The 17,403-nt window shown below is 40.3% G+C and overlaps 1 protein-coding gene across 1 annotated transcript in view; it reads left to right on the forward strand.

Moving 5' to 3' along the window:
* Window positions 1-5,497: 5,497 nt before the first annotated feature.
* hook2 (hook microtubule-tethering protein 2) overlaps window positions 5,498-17,403 on the forward strand; it is a 16,066-nt gene continuing 4,160 nt past the window's right edge. Inside the window, exons 1-13 of the mRNA XM_013912105.1 lie at window positions 5,498-5,728; window positions 7,601-7,683; window positions 8,185-8,257; window positions 8,393-8,443; window positions 8,530-8,662; window positions 11,050-11,117; window positions 11,439-11,504; window positions 11,636-11,716; window positions 14,184-14,350; window positions 14,614-14,754; window positions 15,642-15,843; window positions 16,001-16,111; window positions 16,581-16,672. Coding sequence (XP_013767559.1) covers window positions 5,684-5,728; window positions 7,601-7,683; window positions 8,185-8,257; window positions 8,393-8,443; window positions 8,530-8,662; window positions 11,050-11,117; window positions 11,439-11,504; window positions 11,636-11,716; window positions 14,184-14,350; window positions 14,614-14,754; window positions 15,642-15,843; window positions 16,001-16,111; window positions 16,581-16,672 — 1,313 coding nt within the window. The 5' untranslated portion in view covers window positions 5,498-5,683. The remainder of the gene's footprint in view (window positions 5,729-7,600; window positions 7,684-8,184; window positions 8,258-8,392; window positions 8,444-8,529; window positions 8,663-11,049; window positions 11,118-11,438; window positions 11,505-11,635; window positions 11,717-14,183; window positions 14,351-14,613; window positions 14,755-15,641; window positions 15,844-16,000; window positions 16,112-16,580; window positions 16,673-17,403) is intronic.

Here is a 17,403-nt window from a genome sequence, read left to right on the forward strand (position 1 = left end):
TTTTTCCTTATGTACAAGGTCTTGAATAATCAGACCCTATATTATCTTAGATGTGGCATATCACATCAATAAAGAGGAAAACTAGAATGGGAGATAAAGCCTTCTGCTTTCAGGCCACAATTCTGTACAACCAGCTTCCAGTTTGAATTTGGGAGACAGACATCCTCTCTGCTTTTAAGTTTAGGCTTAAAACTTATCTTTTGGATAAAGCTTGTAGTTGGGGCGTGACCATGAACCCTCACTTGGTTGCAATGCAATAGACCGAGGCTGCTGGGGGGTTTCCCATGTTGCACAGAGTTTTTCTTCTTCACTCACCTTTTTCACTCTCTGTGTTTATACACCACTCTGCAATTAATCATTAGTTATCAATACTCTCTGGCTTTCTTCAACAGTGTGTCTTTTGTCCTGCCTCCCTTCAGTTACCCCAGACTAGTCACAGCAGATGGCTGACCCCTTCCTGAGCCTGGTTCTGTCGGAGGTTTCTTCCTGTTAAAAGGGAGTTTTTCCTTCCCATTGTTGCCAAGCGCTTATTCATCTGATTTTGGGGGTTTTCTCCTAATGTTTTCTCCTAATATATAAGGATTTCTCCTTACATTTTAAGCACCTTGACACAAGTAAAATTGAATGTAAGTGAATTAAATGAAATGCAGCTTTTCCACAAATATTTGAATTACAATCTCAGTATAGTACACCCTTTTGTTTATTTTACATGATGAGTTTTTCAATCTCAGCTGTCAAAAAACTGTCAAAAATTGTTTTGGCTTGGATATTCCTTAGCATTTCTGAACATAACAAAACCATCAGAAAGATGTCCATTATTTCAGCTGGACATGGGGTTTACCGTCAATGAGTCATCGGCACTAAGCCTGTAAGGACTACTCTGGGGGATTAATTAAAGAACTGTTGCTGGGATTGTTGTTGTTGTTTTTTTGGGGGAAAAATGTGTAATCATCCAATCACTTTCCAGCAACGCAACGTGGCATCCTCTAAACAATCTCCTGAAGTTCAAAGTGAGCATCTGAATGGGAAAGAAATGTCATTTAAGTGACTTTGAATATGGCGCGGCTGTTGTTCTCTAGGTGGTTTGATCTGAGTATTTCAAAATAACTGCTGATCTGCTGGGATTTTCCCACACAACCATCTCCAGGGTTTATAGAGAATGGTCTGAAAAAGAGAAAATATCCTCTGAGCAACTGGTCTCTGGGTGAAAATGCGTTATTGGTGCCAGAGATCAGAGGAGAGTGGCCAGATAGGAAGGCAACAGTAACTTAAACAACCCTCATTAAAACCAGTCCATGCAGAAGCATCTCTAAAACCACAATACATCAAGCCTTGAAACACATGGGCTACAGCAGCAGAAGACCACATCTGATGCCACTCTTGTCAGCTAAGAAAAAGGAAACTGAGACTATGATTTGCACAGTTGCAGTAAAATTGAACAATGGAAGGTTGCAAAAATGTCGTCTGGTCTGATGAATCTCAATTATCTCAAACTGGTTTGAGATAATTGATAATTAAACTCGATCCAGTAGAGCGACTTTGAGATTTGATGAAACAGGAGATTCACATCATGGATATGCAGCCAAAACTCAGCACCGGCTATGTTATGCCACGTGTTAATATGGACCAAAATCTCTGAGGAATAGTTGCATTAATGAGACAAAACAGTATTTCTTCACATGACAAAAATATATTTTTACTACTATAGCGATTCCTGTTCTAAGACTTAACTGTAACAACTTATTATTTGCAGGTGATAAACTATTTGACCATATTTTTTGTTATGACAGAGATGTGCCATATATTTCATTATGATGTATATTTTTGTTCCTGTTTTTTTAATTGTTGATTGTCGATTGGCTGATTAGACTCCTCAGCGGGTTGTTTACTACTAGCAGGGTCCTGGTGTTGATTTGTTGGGGGTCACACCCACAAATGTCTCAGACATGCATCTGTTTCTGCTGCTATGCAACAACAAATTTCCTATACACAATGTAATTATGTTCTGCTGCTGATTTATTGATAAATGTGCTATTGTAAAGAACTGCTGTACAGAGTAGGTTTAGGGGCTCTAGAAATGCGTATTTTGTTAACCTGAATATTAATATATTTTTTTCTCATATTTGCATTTTAACGATTTAATATCAAGATAAACTTTTCCACACACATTGTCCACTCTGTGTTTTGAGCACTGGCGCTTGATTTGCAGTGCTAAATTAAGTTGGACATGTTGTCAGTTGAATTTGGAAAATAACCTTCTCGTGCAAACTCTCCCCACACACACACACACACACACACACACACACGTATACATCATTCTGAACGAAACAGGCAAAAGATCAAACCATCAAACAATAAGCAATAACTGACAGCGGAAATATGAAACAACTGTTGTTTCGATCTGCAATTCATAAGAAATTGAGATAACTGTCTTAGCAACGTCGTAAATTGTTTAATCATTGCACTTTAAGACTTTTTTTCTTTTTCTTTTTTTTAAAAGAGGAACTATCCTCATTTTTTTTTCCAAACAACAAAACCACAAACTTCAAAAAAAGAAATAATTACTCAATCTTAGCTGCTGGTCCTCCCACCTCCACCCTCCCAGTTCCCCCCAGAGGGAAGCAAGTGCGTCAGTGGAGGGTTGGAAAAGAAGAGAAGTAAAGCCTTTTGACTTTCAGGAAGGAAACACATCTGGGGAATAAGGAAAGAGAGAACGGGTGAAAAGAGGAATTAGCATGGAGGAAGAGCAGCTGGCCAAAAATAGTCAGCCTCTGTTTGAGCCTTGCTTTGCCAGAGCCCCTACCACACCTCCTGCCACTTAAGCATTAGTCAGCCCTGAACGAGCCTTCGGTGGGTGACTAACTTCTCCACTGAACCCCCCTCAAGTCATGGACTGCACTTCCTCCCAGGTGTCTTAATCCAGCCCAGGGTTGCTCAACTTGAGACCCCAGTCCTGTCTTTTTTGTCCTCTCTTCATCTTCCTTTGAAGTAAAAACACAAGTGCTCTTATAGGACTCCACTGAAGGGTGTGTGGGACTGGAGATACAGATCACTGTGGGCGGCCGGGGAATAAGGTAAACAGTGATGTAAACCAGTGACATGATGCTTTACAAAATACATAAACAAAACAAAACCATGAAAAACTGAGATAACAGGAGTTAATATGATTGAGATTTAAGTTATTTTAAGAGAAGCCAGGGGAAGGGAATGAGTAAACATGTGCATTCCTATGGGCAGAAACCCATCTTTAAAAACAGGAACTCTGGTCAAGCAAATATGGTAAAGCCAGATGTAAGGCGGTGTTGTGACCAGACTGGTTTTGGATGGGAAGGACCGGATGTTTGACAGACATTTCATCTCGTCGCAGGTGTTCAAGTAGCACGGTGGACTTATTACACAGTAACTCACTAGGTTTGCCAAAGCAAACAGGAAGCAGTGGCAGAGTTTCACTGTGATTGGTCACTTTGTGACGATGACTAAGAATGCAGGAAGGAGACGGAAAGGGACTGGGTGAATTTCAGAGTACCAAGGAGAGGGTGTACGTGAGTGACAGCATGGTAATGATACCAGAAGGAGACTTCACCTGCTTATGAACGACTAGAAACAATCATGACATTCCCACTCTTTAGCAAAACAAAAACAGAGGAATACCTGTACACGCTCCCAAAGGCTGGATCAAAAGTCAACAGGCTATATATAAAGAATTGAGCTACCATTATCCTGCTATTTTAAAATATGTGTGTTCATTACTTAGAAAGCATGTCTTATTGGATACATTTTGTATTAGAGCAGTCATGCAGCGTGGATTGTAGGCTGTGGCGTTGCCAGTTGGGCAACAAGCTGTTCTCTATGGCTATTTGTCAACTAGAGCCATCCAGTGGTGCTTTGAGGTAATCTGAATAGTACAAAAAAAATAAATCAGCGGGGCTTTCAGCAGAGACGCTGGACAGCCACTGCTGGAATTTTTTTAATGAAATGCAGCAGCTAACAATGAATAAATAAGCTGTTGCTAGTAAAATATGCCAACATATTGCTAATTAGTGCACCAGATAACTTCCCATTACAGGTAAACTTTTTTATAAGTGGATACAAGTACTACAGTTTCAGCATTACATCCTAAGACAAAGTCAACAACACTTGGCCTTGTCTGACCCTGTAAAAGTTGACTTTAGACATCTGAAATTAACCAGGAGCTTCTTTGTACAATAATAGTAGTAGTACATTTATGTGGTTGCCAATGTGGATGGACCCACATGTTTGATTTGGCACATAGGATGCCCCCTCCCCCTCCCGTTTATCTGGGCTCAGGGCCAGCACTAGGAGTATATTAGCTTTTCTTGAATTGGGATCTTTCATATGTAAGACCAATGTGTTAACAACAATAGAAGTAGTAGGAGATGTAGTGCTTTTGCATCAGTCTCAGTCCTTGGATGGAGTCCTGCCACCCATCCTCACTTCTCAACAAACTCTTTGCCTTGGCTTTTAGAAGCTCCTTGCCAACAGCAGTAGCCATAACTGGGATGCACTGGTTGGATCACAAGTTAAACTAGTTGAGAGTAAAGCACTGAGACTCTGGGGTTTATGTATTAGACAAAAGAACATGGTTATGTTGATTATATGGGACAACTAATTTATTTATATAGTTAAATAGTGGTGCCTGAAATTACAGTCGCGCTAGCATGTGAGTGCCAAGCAAAGGATAAAGAGCCGTCATGGAAAGGCTCTGAAGACATTGTGGCCATCTATGGCCCTAAATTTGCAAATTTGAGATCCCTTCTATAGCAGTTTGATGGGATCCAACACAGTTTTCCATGTGCAAGCAATTGAAAACAATTGGTTGATGGAATTTCTTAAATTAAAAGCTCCAGAAGGACAAACACATTTTGGTGCTTGTAAATGAAATAATACAAATAATATGCATAAATCTCAAAATGCAAAATGCATTCTTGCCTTTAAATGCTTGTGAATCTCAGTCCATTTTTAAAATGTTAAGATACACACTAATATCAGAAAGAAGGGGGAAAGCGCTCATTTAGAAAAATAGGAGTGTGGTTATATAGAAAACAGAAAACAGTGTAAAAAATCAATGAAGTAAAATTTAAATGGAGAGCATAATAAGTAAATTCTTGCAAATTAAGTAAGTTTGAGGGTACTGAAATATTTTTTGACACAGTTGGAAATTATGAGTCTTAACATCACTAGTACACTAGTTACTAAAAAAAAATTATAATATATTTTCTGTATCATGTCTATCTAGCTACCTTGACCTGAACCCTACTTTAAAAGCTAAGTCGTCAGCTCACTAGCATCCCCCGGCTGAATAAAGGGTAAATAAATTACACTCGGAGATGGTCAGCATTTAAGCAACATCATTATGGCAGATTAAAAGAAAAACAGCGTATTATCGCGATAATTACTATTTTTGACTGCGACTAGACAAGCTGACCCAAAATATAATCCATGTCACCATCGTCTTGAAAACGCTCTAATACGGAAGCTCGCGAGGCCCACAGGAGCCGAAACGCGAAGGTTGTCAGGAGCAGCAGGAGGAGGCCACGGCTGGACAGTGTCTGACGTGGAAAGTGTCAGCACTGAGTAAGAAACTTCGGGCCAAAACAAGCCTCGAGAACAAAATCCCCCCAGTTCTCTGTAAGCTCCTGCGGGTTTCACAGAGGACAGCACAATGAGTCTGGATAAGGCGAAGCTGTGTGATTCACTGTTAACCTGGGTAAGTTTGACAGTAGCAACATTTCGAGCAAGGCTAACCGCCGGCTAAGAGGTGTCAGCAGGTGTTAGCAAATGTGGAGAATTACGGCTTTACTTTTGGAAGTTGTGGGCTCACGTAATCGATAAGGGGCATCTTTACTGACTTGGTCAATTAAACGCTTGGTGTTTTAAGTTGTAAGCTAACTGTCACTAGCCAGCCGAGCTAATTGGCTTTGTGAACACATTGGAGGTTTGCTCCTGGTGGTCTGCTTTATCTCTTATCCATGTTAGCAAACTGACTGCATTGTCAGCAAATTAACTGCCAGAAAAACAAACCCAAATAGCTTAGTGTAAGCTGAGAGGCCTAAGGAGTAATGTTAGGCTATCCAACACAGCCACGTTATTTTCAAAGCTCAGAGCAAATCCACCTGTTTGGCTCCTTTCTACAAAGAGGTGTGAAGACTTGGACTGAACTAAGACACCAACTAATAATAGCATGCTAAGCAGGGCTGTAATCCCCCATTGCTGCTTAGTATTTTTTTTTAATTTAAGTTATGTTTAGAAAGCTTGAGCAGCTTTACACAAAATCCCCAAATACATAAATCCCCCTTCTTTCTTTAAATTGGAAAGTTTTTATAAATGATCTTGAGCAATTGTTCTTTAGACTTTCTGAAGGTCTTTCAAAGTTTCTTTTAACATCGGCTACTTTTTTACTCATTGTCCAGTCCAGTCCTCGTATCTGACCATTCTCAAAGAAATGTTTTTGTGTTTTTAAGCCACTCAACACTGACCTATGAATTATTCAAGCATAAAAAGACACCCAACTCAACGGATGAGCTAGTGTTGTCTACACAGACAAAATAGAGAACCAGTTTTAAATTGTATCTTTAGGCTTTACTAGCAGCAATATAACTTGTTCCTATTCCCAGTGATAACACAGGTTGACAGGCATAAAATGGTATTTATATAAAGAAGGTGATTCACTAAGAGCTGTTGGCTGAAAACTTCACATCTCAGCATGGTGTGCAGTGTGTCCTTAAAAATGTAAGGAAACTGAACAGGTCGCGGACAAAAGATGTACCAAGGATCATGCCAAAGTGGAACTGAATTTAAAATGGGTGGTAACAGATCTGGTGGAGTGAGTTACAAAGCAGTAAAAATTAATTCTTTTTACTGCTTTTTTTTTTTTTTTTTTTTTTTTTAAACTGTAAAAATTCAGCCTAAATCTGAACAAAATTTTGTTCAGATTTAGGCTGCTCTACAGAGGAGATCAGGAGAGAGTACAACAGTGAGACTCTACAGCCATCTGTAAAACACAGGGAAGGCTCTGTATGGTATGGTGTTGGCTTTCAGTCAATATTTTTGGGATCTTTTCAAAATTGATGGAACTATGAATGCAGAAAAGTGTAATACCATCTGGGAACCATCTAATTGGTAATCATTCTATTTATCAGTATGACAGTGATCTCAAACACCCTGGCAATGCAATGAAAGCATACCCAAATAGAAAAACACACAAGACAACACCATCAGTCATGGATTGGCTTCCCTAGACTCCAGTCACCAAACATTAAAGCATTGTTCTGTTCAAGATGATTCCACAAATGGCAAATACCAAATATGTATTTTCAAGTTTGTTAGAATTGTATAAATCACGTTTTCCCCAATTTACATTTATGTTTGTCGACGTTTCAATAAATCACTGCACCCATTTTCCTAATGATTCAAGATTTTTGCACAGTGCTGTTTAGAATGGGGATATTAGATTCATTTATTTAATATAGTAATGTTTTCACCCTGGTTTAGTTTAATGTAATGTTGCTGTACATTAAATGTCAAAACATTGAAAGGTTTCTTTCTTTAATGACCAGCTCTTTAATGTCTTCAATCTCAGTTACAGACATTTCAGGTGCCATCGTGCAACAGCAAGCACGACCTGACAAGCGGAGTGGCCATTGCACATGTACTGCACAGAATGTAAGCACAAGCAGTATGTCACCAGTGTTGTTTCCACTAACTGCACGATTGTCTTCTGGAGATTCATTCAAAACTTACTCACTGAAATTTGCTTATCTGTATAATTTTGGATTGCCATTAAGTCCATTATCTATGCAAAATGTAGCCAGTTAAACAGTAAATGTTACCCAGACATGGCTCTGAATACCTCAGGCATCGGTGTGATTTTGTTTTTTTTTTAATAAATAAAGTGATGTGTGCAGACTTAATCACATCAACCAATTATTGGAAAATACACATTTGGAAAACAGATTTTTAATCAACCTATTTTAGCTGTAGCTGCTTCTTTATCATTATTCCCATGCTGTGTAGCTTTTAATGAATAGTTTTACTCTGTCATTGTGCAGAAACACAGAAACACAAAGGGACAGAAACACAGGGTCTCACTGCCCTGTGGTCTTGTTATCAATCTCAGTATCCAGAGATGTCGTCGTTACAATTCTCTTGTGCTCTCATTAACAGAGACCCTTCTTGGTTTAATGAGACATGGCTAGGCAGGATCAAGGAGGAGAGCGGGGCCAACTGGCGCCTCAAGGTAATTTGTGAAACAGCATGATATGACAGAACACCCTGTAGTTATTTAGAATGACTAAAATCAAAGATCTTTTTTTAAATTCTTCTGCTTGATTAATGAAAGTGTTACGATTGTAACCCCGTTTCATTCTTTCAGGTCAGCAATTTGAAAAAGATTCTGAAAAGCATGATGGAATATTATCACGATGTAAGAAACTTTTGCTGATTTGGCCTTCATTTTTCATGTGCTGCTTGACTCGAGCCTACCAGCTCACTTTTCTGTTTCGTGAACAGGTGCTCGGTCACCAGGTGTCTGATGAGCATATGCCAGACGTGAACCTGATAGGAGAGATGGGAGATGTCACAGAACTGGGAAAGCTGGTACAGCTCGTGTTGGGTTGTGCAGTCAGCTGCGAGAAGAAACAAGGTAGGCCTGTACACAAGTACATTTCTTCTGCTTTCATTTAGGAATAAATGCCTCATAATCACTGCTGAGAAGATATTTGTCAGCATGAAAACACAAAAACGCAATTCAGTGATCTCAAGTCATTTAGAAATGCTCACACGGACGGCAACTTTATTTGGACAACAGCTGTATTTAGCAGCTGGCCACTCACTTTATACCCAACTGCTTGCAAAGCATAATATGACATGACATACTATCATGGTGGCCAGATGGCCTTGTTTTCCTCCTCCATCCTTGAATAGACACTTTCTGGATTTTTTTTTTTTTTTCATAAATTTTTGTAAATGTTTAAAAAAAATGGACTGACCTCTTGCCAACATAAACATTCATTAGGGGATTAGGAGCAACATTAGGAGACGTGGCTGCTGGTTAACTGCTATATATGGCAACTGTGTTGAAGCACAAGATTAAAAGGTGCTAGAATCAGCATTCTTGTTATTATAGTAAATACATTTTATTCTGCTGAGTTGTAGAAGTAAAGAAGATGTCTCACACTTGTGGGTTTGCTTTTCAATAGCTGGGAAAGGCAGTGACTAAACTGCTATGAGACCTAGAAGAAGGGAGGGGAAAACAAATTTTTCAAATGTGGAAATTAATTGCTGCACAACTATGCCAGTAATTGGCACAGAGTGTGCAAGTGTGAGCACCTCCTGAAAGTTTTCTGGTCTGCAGCATTTGGATGTGTGTTAACACAATACCACAGTCTTTCCAGTGTGAACATCCTATCAAATTCACCCCAAGGACAGACCATTCAGCACTCAGAGAAACAGCAAATAACCGAAGATCTACATCTCAGACACTACAGAACTCAGTCAACATGTTAAATGTTGATGTTCAAGACAGCGCAATTAGAAAAAGACTAAAGGAGTATGGCTTGTTTGCAAGGGTTGCAGCAGAGAGCCTCCTTCATCTAAAAGGAACATGGCAACACAGCTCAGGTTTCCAAAGCTGCATCTGAAAAAGCCTTAACGATGTCCTTTGGACAGATGAGACCAAAGTGGAAATGTTTGGCTATAATGCACAACACCACATGTGGTGAATAGCAACAACCGCCTCACACCAGCTGATAGCACGGTGGTGGAGGGGTAAATGTTTGGACGTGTTTTACAGCCACAAGACGTGGTTAACTCAGTCATTGAGCTGACCATGAACTCCTCTGTATACCAAAATATTCTAGAGTCAAATGTGAAGCTTTTGACAGCTAAAGCTTAGCTGAAATTAGGTCATGCAACAGGACTCTGATCCCAGACAATCTACAACAGAATGACTGAAAAGGCAACAACAACAAAAAAAATCAAGGTGCTGCAATGATCCAAAGTCCAGAGTTCAACCTGATTGAAATTCTGTGGCAGGACCTTAAGAGCTGTGCATAAATGAAATGCTCAATGAAATGAAATGAAGCAACACAGTAAAGAAGAGTAGGACAAAATTCATCCACAGTGATGAGAGAGTGATAAAGTCCTACCAGAACTGATTGCTTCAAATTATTGATGTTAAAGGCTATTCAAGCTACTGCAGGATGGAGTGTATTAAGTGTTTGGCATAGACTGCTGCATAGAGTCCTAACATAAGAAGACTCATTTAATCATACATGCATATACTGCAGGGGTGGGGGAACTCCAGGCCTCAAGGGCAAATTCTAGATCTGTCCTTGATCCAAAACAGCTTGTTTAAATGGCTAAATAACCTCCTCATCGTGTCTTAAAGTTCTCCAGAGGCCTGGTAATGAACTACTCATTTGACTCAGGGTGAGATCTAAAACCTGCTAGACCCTCGAGGCCTGGAGTTCCCAACCCCTGGTATACTGGATAGTTGGCTTAAGGTGGTTCATTAGTTATAAAGCTTTCCTTTGAAAATGAATATTTTTTTGTTCCTCATTTCACAAATGGCAGAAAGATCGACCCATCCAGATGTGCACTCTTTTTACTTCCTTCCTGTGTTCTTCCTGTGAAATAAGCAGTGTTGGACATTTTGCATCTTGCATACAGAAATACACATTTATTAAATTGGTGATAATGATGGAGACATGTTGGCATTCTCAAAAAAAATAAGGTGTATGCGGTGCTCTTTCTTCTTTGGAGAGGTAAATGTTGGTGGCTTGACACAGAAAAAGTTGGAACAGTTGTTTTTCTCTCAGTTATGGTCTGATCAATTTGTTGACAAGCTGTTTTCCCGTTACTGATAACAGCTCATGAGACAAAAAATGGTCAGGTCAGTTTCACAGAAAATTGACTGTAAAGCTGAGTCGATTTTTACAGCAGTGGTTTGACTTTCATGGGAGCGTGTGTGTGTGTGTTAATCTGTATTTGGCTGAGACTTCACTGGCCTTTGTTGTCTTCTAAACGCAGAGCAAATCCAGCAGATAATGACACTCGAGGAATCTGTCCAGCATGTTGTGATGACTGCCATTCAGGAAGTGAGTGAGCCTCTTTTTCTTTCCTCTTGGTTTACCCTGATTTGCATTAATCCAATTCTTAGTCACGGTTAATTCAAAATCAAAGAAGTCTGGATAAACATAAGACTAAAGAGCATCCCACAGACCCCTACTCTATGCTATTTACAAAGATGCGTTTACTGTTATCACCACCAAAGGGACTGTAAAAACCTGGATCATCTTCCAAGGTTTTTACCAAACAAGGTTATTCAGAGAACCAGATAAATCTGCCTTTGGCAAAAGACTGTTATTTTATTTTCCCTGTGGTTGCATTCATTGACTCACTTTCCTGTTTTGTTTTAGCTCTTATCGAAGGAGCCGTCATCTGAACCGGGAAGCCCAGAGACCTACGGGGATTTTGACTATCAGGTAAAAACCCACAACATATTCATTCCCCTACTTGTTTTTTACTTAGATTTGCTACATCCTGTGTTTGTGTTTACTCCCCACTGCTTTGATCAGTGTCAAATATCCTCTGTCTGCACGTCTTTTATTCGCAGTCCAGAAAGTATTATTTTCTGAGTGAGGAGGCAGACGAGAAGGAGGACCTGAGCCAGCGCTGTCGACACCTTGAACATCAGGTTGGTTTACTAAACACAGTTTTGATCATACTTGGCAAACATTTCCTGAGACTTTAAAGATATAATCCTAAGATTTCACTTCAGGTCAATTTGGCAATCAAGTCGGTGGAAACTGAAGAGACACTCTTTGAGCACACATTGGTTCAACAAATGGTTTTGTTGCACAAGCATCATCTGATTAAGGCCAGTGCTTTTCACACAAGACACAGTAGAGTTACAGCAGTATGTCAGCAGTGCTGGCAAGTTTCTGTGCAACCCTGCTAAAAGTGCTTTAAATCTATCATTTTGGTCCTTCACGTCTTTTTCCTGTGAGTACTTGAGTATAAATTCCACTTTTGTTTAGTTTGAACTCGTTTAACAGGAGATGGAACAATAAGCATGATTGAGTACAGAAGTACGCTATAAAAACACTGAGACAAAAACCATATAACACTAATGTTGCATTTCCACCTATACATGTTGGCCTACATTTATTGGTTAAATTTGATGGGTGTACCAAGTTTGGATGGTTCCCACCTTGGCCGGAGGGGTGTACTATAAAGCAAGACTATTGGATTATTCAGGTTAAAATCAGCGTTTTCAGTGTCTGGAAAGTGGCTCCCTTTTCCCTGGCTACAATACTCTGGTAACTTATGTTAAACATACAACCTGGTCCAGAGCACATTATGTTCCTAGTTGAAAGCGCCACATTTTTACTTATTCCAGCATGTTTTAAGTGGGATAGAAAATGGTATGTTACAGGTTGACAAATTGCATCTATAAACCCTAACACAGTGGTGTCCAAACCTTTACTGTTTAAATGTATAAGGTTTACAGTTTCAGAGTTGTGTGCAGCTCTCACGTTAGAAATAAACAGCGGAACGCAGCTATAGAATGAATTCAGTAAATATGAATTAACTTCAAGATGATATATTTACTACGTTGCATGCTTGTGATGATATCGAGTTTGTAATATTAACATTAATGTGTTTAATCGTAGTAGTAGAAGTAGTATAACATTTCATGTCAGACAAGAGAAAGTCTGACTTAACAAAGAAAGTTGATTGTCACTTTCTGGGGTTTTAGGTTTAGGCTTTAACAGAAAGCCGGGCTTTTTTTGACTTGCCTCATAGGACACCCCTCAGTTCTCACTTGTAAAGAAGATTTTGAGCTCAGTGTGTAAGAATATAAAGAGTGGATAGCAGAATAGCTGTTGCTGGGGAGAAATGGTTTGATTGAATGGAAATCTTGAGGATTATAACTTTAAGATGAGTCTCGGGTTTGTTTTATCAATCTTTGAGCTGTTGACTTGAAATTTGAAAAAATAATGCCATTTCATCTCTGCCTACCAGATTTACAGACTCTCAGGTTTAGTTTTGCTGTATTTTTTTTTTTTTTTTAGAGAAGCATGTTGTGTGTGTCTGTGCCTGCAATTTATTTGTGCTCTGGCCTTTTATTGATTAGCCAGCCAAAGGCTTTGTTTGTGTTCCCTTGACTTGTTTTTGCACCACTGAATGTGAGCGGACTAATTCAGACTTTTTTTCTTTTTTTTTGAAAAAGAGGATCCCAGTCGATAGTTGCATAACATCAAGATAAAACTGACACGTTGCCTTGGGATGGAGCAGTAGCCAACTATAATTTGTACTGCTCCCAGCCCACCTGTTTGTTTACTTACTCGGCCCACGCGTTAGGGATTAGTCATTTGTGTTGTTTTGAAAGCTATTTACTGTTACTGGTTTGGTGCTAAAGCATGCAATCTGTCCTTAAAGTTCAGTGTAGGGTTTTGCTGTATTCAGACTGGAAAGATATCCTGCAGGTAAGTATGCGCTCCCCTCTCTTAATATTGGAATGCAAGCTTGTTTAACTATGAGCGCCGTTCAGTCTGACACAAACATTTAAAAGTAATGCAGCTCTAAACCACAGCCGGCCCTTTCCTCAAACCAACCACCGTCATCGATGTAGATCTGTTCTCCTGCCGACTATTAATGTTACACATGTATTACTTACGGTCCTCAATGAGCTCTGCATACTCGTCTGCTCATATCATGAGGATCTGCTTTGAACCCTGGGGGTAAAGCTAACAACTGCACTACTGAGAATGTTCCATCTGCTTGAGATCATTGCACACCAGCTGACTAACACACATTTTACAAAAGAGCTTGTGATATTACAGCAAAGCATGTGTTTAAGGTCCTCTTTGCACTGAAAGTGGTGAGTTATCGCTGTTTATCTTGTTTTCCTTCATGAATCTGTTGTGTCCTTGCACTGTGGCTTTTTTGTATATAGGCTGGTTTTTTTTGCTTCTTTTTGTTATGCTTCAATCTCGACCTTTCCTCTATTGTGTCTCCTTGTCCTGTTTTTCACCCCTTTTTAAAGCTGTAGCTCACCTTCCGTCTCTTCTCTCTCAGCAGTCCACTGCACACTCAGTCTTTACACCTCTTTTTGCAATGTTTGTGCTCCGTTTCTCTCTCCCACCCCCCTCCGACAGCTGTCAGTGGCTCTGGAGGAGAAGATGTCCCTGCAGGCAGAGACGCGCTCCCTGAAAGAGAAGCTCAGCCTATGCGAATCTCTGGACGCCTCCACCACTGCCATCACTGGCAAGAAGCTGCTGCTGCTGCAGAGTCAGATGGAGCAGCTTCAGGAGGAAAACTACAGGTACAAGTGGTACTTAAGTACTTAGGAAAACAACCCGGGGTTTATAATGAGTGTCTCAGTCATTAACTCTTTAAAAAGATGTAGTAGTAGTAGTAGTAGTAGTAGTGGTAGTAGTGGTGGTGGTAGTATAAAATTTCAGCCCTCGTTCATAACATATGAGTCAACTTTATAAAGACATGCAAATCAGATGCCGTTGAGTCAGCTGTTCCTTTGAGTGTCTTTCAAAGTGCATATCCAGTCATATTAACCACTGTATATCTCAGACTGGAGAACGGCAGAGACGACATGCATGTGCGGGCAGAGATACTGGAGCGCGAGGTGGCTGAGCTGCAGCTACGGAACGAAGACCTGACCAGCCTGGCGCAGGAGGCCCAGGCCCTCAAAGACGAGATGGACATCCTCAGGTGAGAGCAGATCGAACAGATCGAGTTCAGTTGATCATGAAAATGTAAACAAGCCAGTTAAACAGTGGTTATTATGTAAGGAGTGGTGTAGGCCTTTTTGCAAGCTCACAAGTTTGTAGTGAAAGAAACTGCAGAAAGTTGCGCTTTGTGGGCGTTTGGTCACATGGACACTAAGTGTTTGTGTTCATGCTTTGCAGGCTTTTTTGAATGCATTACATTCACAGTTTACAAGTGTTTTACATATAAAGGTTTTCCTTGTGTCAAAACGGGTAATTGTAAACATTTGCTAACAACTTCTGCTGAGCTACTACTTCAGGAACTGTGAATAAAACAACTGCCAACAATCAGAAGGTCCTGCTAGTAAATATTGTATGTGTATTACAGGGTGCAATGCTTCTTTTATTATACAAAGATTGTTTTAAATATATTTGCTTCTGTCCAACAAATTCAGTGTTTCCTTCTGTTTGAGTAGTAGTTGCAAAAAACCGTGGATGAGTTGAAGTTTCTTGGCATATTTGAAGATTGATCTCTGTAGAAGAGGCAAAAACTTTAAACAGTTTTGATCCTGAGTCCAAAAGTATCAATACACATACTAATACAGTGTTGGTAAATTCTTAATATCAAGAATGTTGATAATGACGAGCCTTTTCCTTTAAGTAGTAGTTCAAACTGATAATAGATGAACTCACAGAAGCAACCCCCATGCTGCCCACACACAGATGTCCATTCTGCTCTCTCTGACATCTGTGTTGATAATACAAATTTTCATGCATTGACACCGGCTTGCGTCAGAGTACACATCTACATGGACGCATTGTGTTAAGTATAACTCATATTCCTCTGCTGTTGCTCGATGCCTCCCACGCTATGCTTTCCTTCCCCCTCAGGCACTCGTCTGACCGGGTGAACCAGCTCGAGGCGATGGTGGAGACGTACAAGAGGAAGCTGGAGGACCTGGGAGACCTGCGCAGACAAGTGCGCCTCCTGGAAGAGCACAACACTGTGTACATGCAGCGCACGTGCGAGCTGGAGGAGGAGCTTCGCAGGGCCAACGCTGTCCGCAGTCAGCTGGACACCTACAAGAGACAGGCAAGCTGTGCTTTTGCCTGTTCCTGTGCTGGGACATCCAAGAGATGCGAAACACATTCTGGCTCGTACACGTGTTTGGAAACCCTTTTCATTTATTTATTTATTTATTTATTTAAAATAGAGCACTCTGGCTGACTGTATGCTCTCTGACTTGTAGGCTCATGAGCTTCACACCAAGCACTCAGCAGAGGCCATGAAAGCTGAGAAGTGGCAGTTTGAGTACAAGAACCTTCACGACAAGTACGACGCACTGCTGAAGGAGAAGGAAGTGAGTCGGAGAGTATTTTTGAGAAATTAAAAATAAACAGTTTTTATATGGGGGGGAAATGTGCACATGGTCTACAGAGTGTTTTTGTACACTGAGGCCCTCTCATTCCCCTCTCGGTCTAGTAATAGTTTTGATTTCAGTGATGACAAATGATGTTTAGATTGGCGTTTGTTGTGATCATTACAGAAAGCACTTCCCTACATGGAGAATTGTGTCCTGGTAGATACTGTACTATTCTTCAGCGGACTCCCACATCCTGTGTCAATTCTAGTAGCTTCTGCAGTCAAGGAGTGATTAATTTTCTCGCTTACTTGTGGGTGTAATTAGGAAATGTGCTAATATGACGTGGATACTTGTATTTGCTCTGTCTCTGTCTGGACTGCATCGCATCCAAGTCCAGATATAGAAAACCTGACGCTACATGGATCTTAAGGCCACTTAAGGTGTTTTGGTGTCCTTTGTTTTCCAGCGTCTGATCGCAGAAAGAGACACACTGCGGGAGACAAACGATGAGCTCAGGTGTGCACAAGTCCAGCAGAGGTATCTCAGTGGAGCAGGTGAGTTGAAAGCATAGGTATGGCTAGAAAACACCTAAAACAATGGGCTTTACTGAGAAATATGTCACGCACTGTTGGAGGAAAAAAATAAATAAAACATAAGGAAACTTGGAAGTTGGACCCTCATCTTCCTTTAGAACAGCCTTAAATCTCTGTGGCACAGATTCAGGAAAGTGTTGGAAACATTTCTAAGAGATTTGACATGATAGCATCACACAGCTACTGCAGATTTGTCAGCTGCACATCCATGATAATCTCCTGTTCCACCAAATCCTAAAGGTGCTCTAGATCTGGTGACTGGACACTACTTGAGTACAGTAAACTCTGTGTTTAACTCATTCACTGCCAGCCATTGGCAGTGAATGAGTTAAACCCATTGACTCATTCACTGCAATTGACGGCTATAGACGTCAATTGCAGTGAATGAGCTAAGAATGGTGTGTCATCCTGCTGTAAGCAACCATCAGAAGATGGTCACACTGTGGTCATAAAGGAGTGGACATGGTCAATGAGACACATGAAGAGACTACACAGATCACTCCTAATTAAACTAAAATCACTTTTCTTTCCCATTCAGATGTTCAGTCCACATCTACATACATAGATGCTTTTTGTTGCTGTCATGTGATTGGCTGATTAGATATTTTTGTAACTGAGCAATTAAACTGGTGTACCTAATAAAGTGGCCAGTGAGTGTAATGGTAATACTAAAGAGTGTAACTTTTTTGGGGGGGG

This window comes from Pundamilia nyererei, unplaced genomic scaffold, assembly GCF_000239375.1.
Source record: "Pundamilia nyererei isolate P.nyererei 1_Seehausen unplaced genomic scaffold, PunNye1.0 scaffold00081, whole genome shotgun sequence".
Taxonomy (NCBI): Eukaryota; Metazoa; Chordata; class Actinopteri; order Cichliformes; family Cichlidae; genus Pundamilia; species Pundamilia nyererei.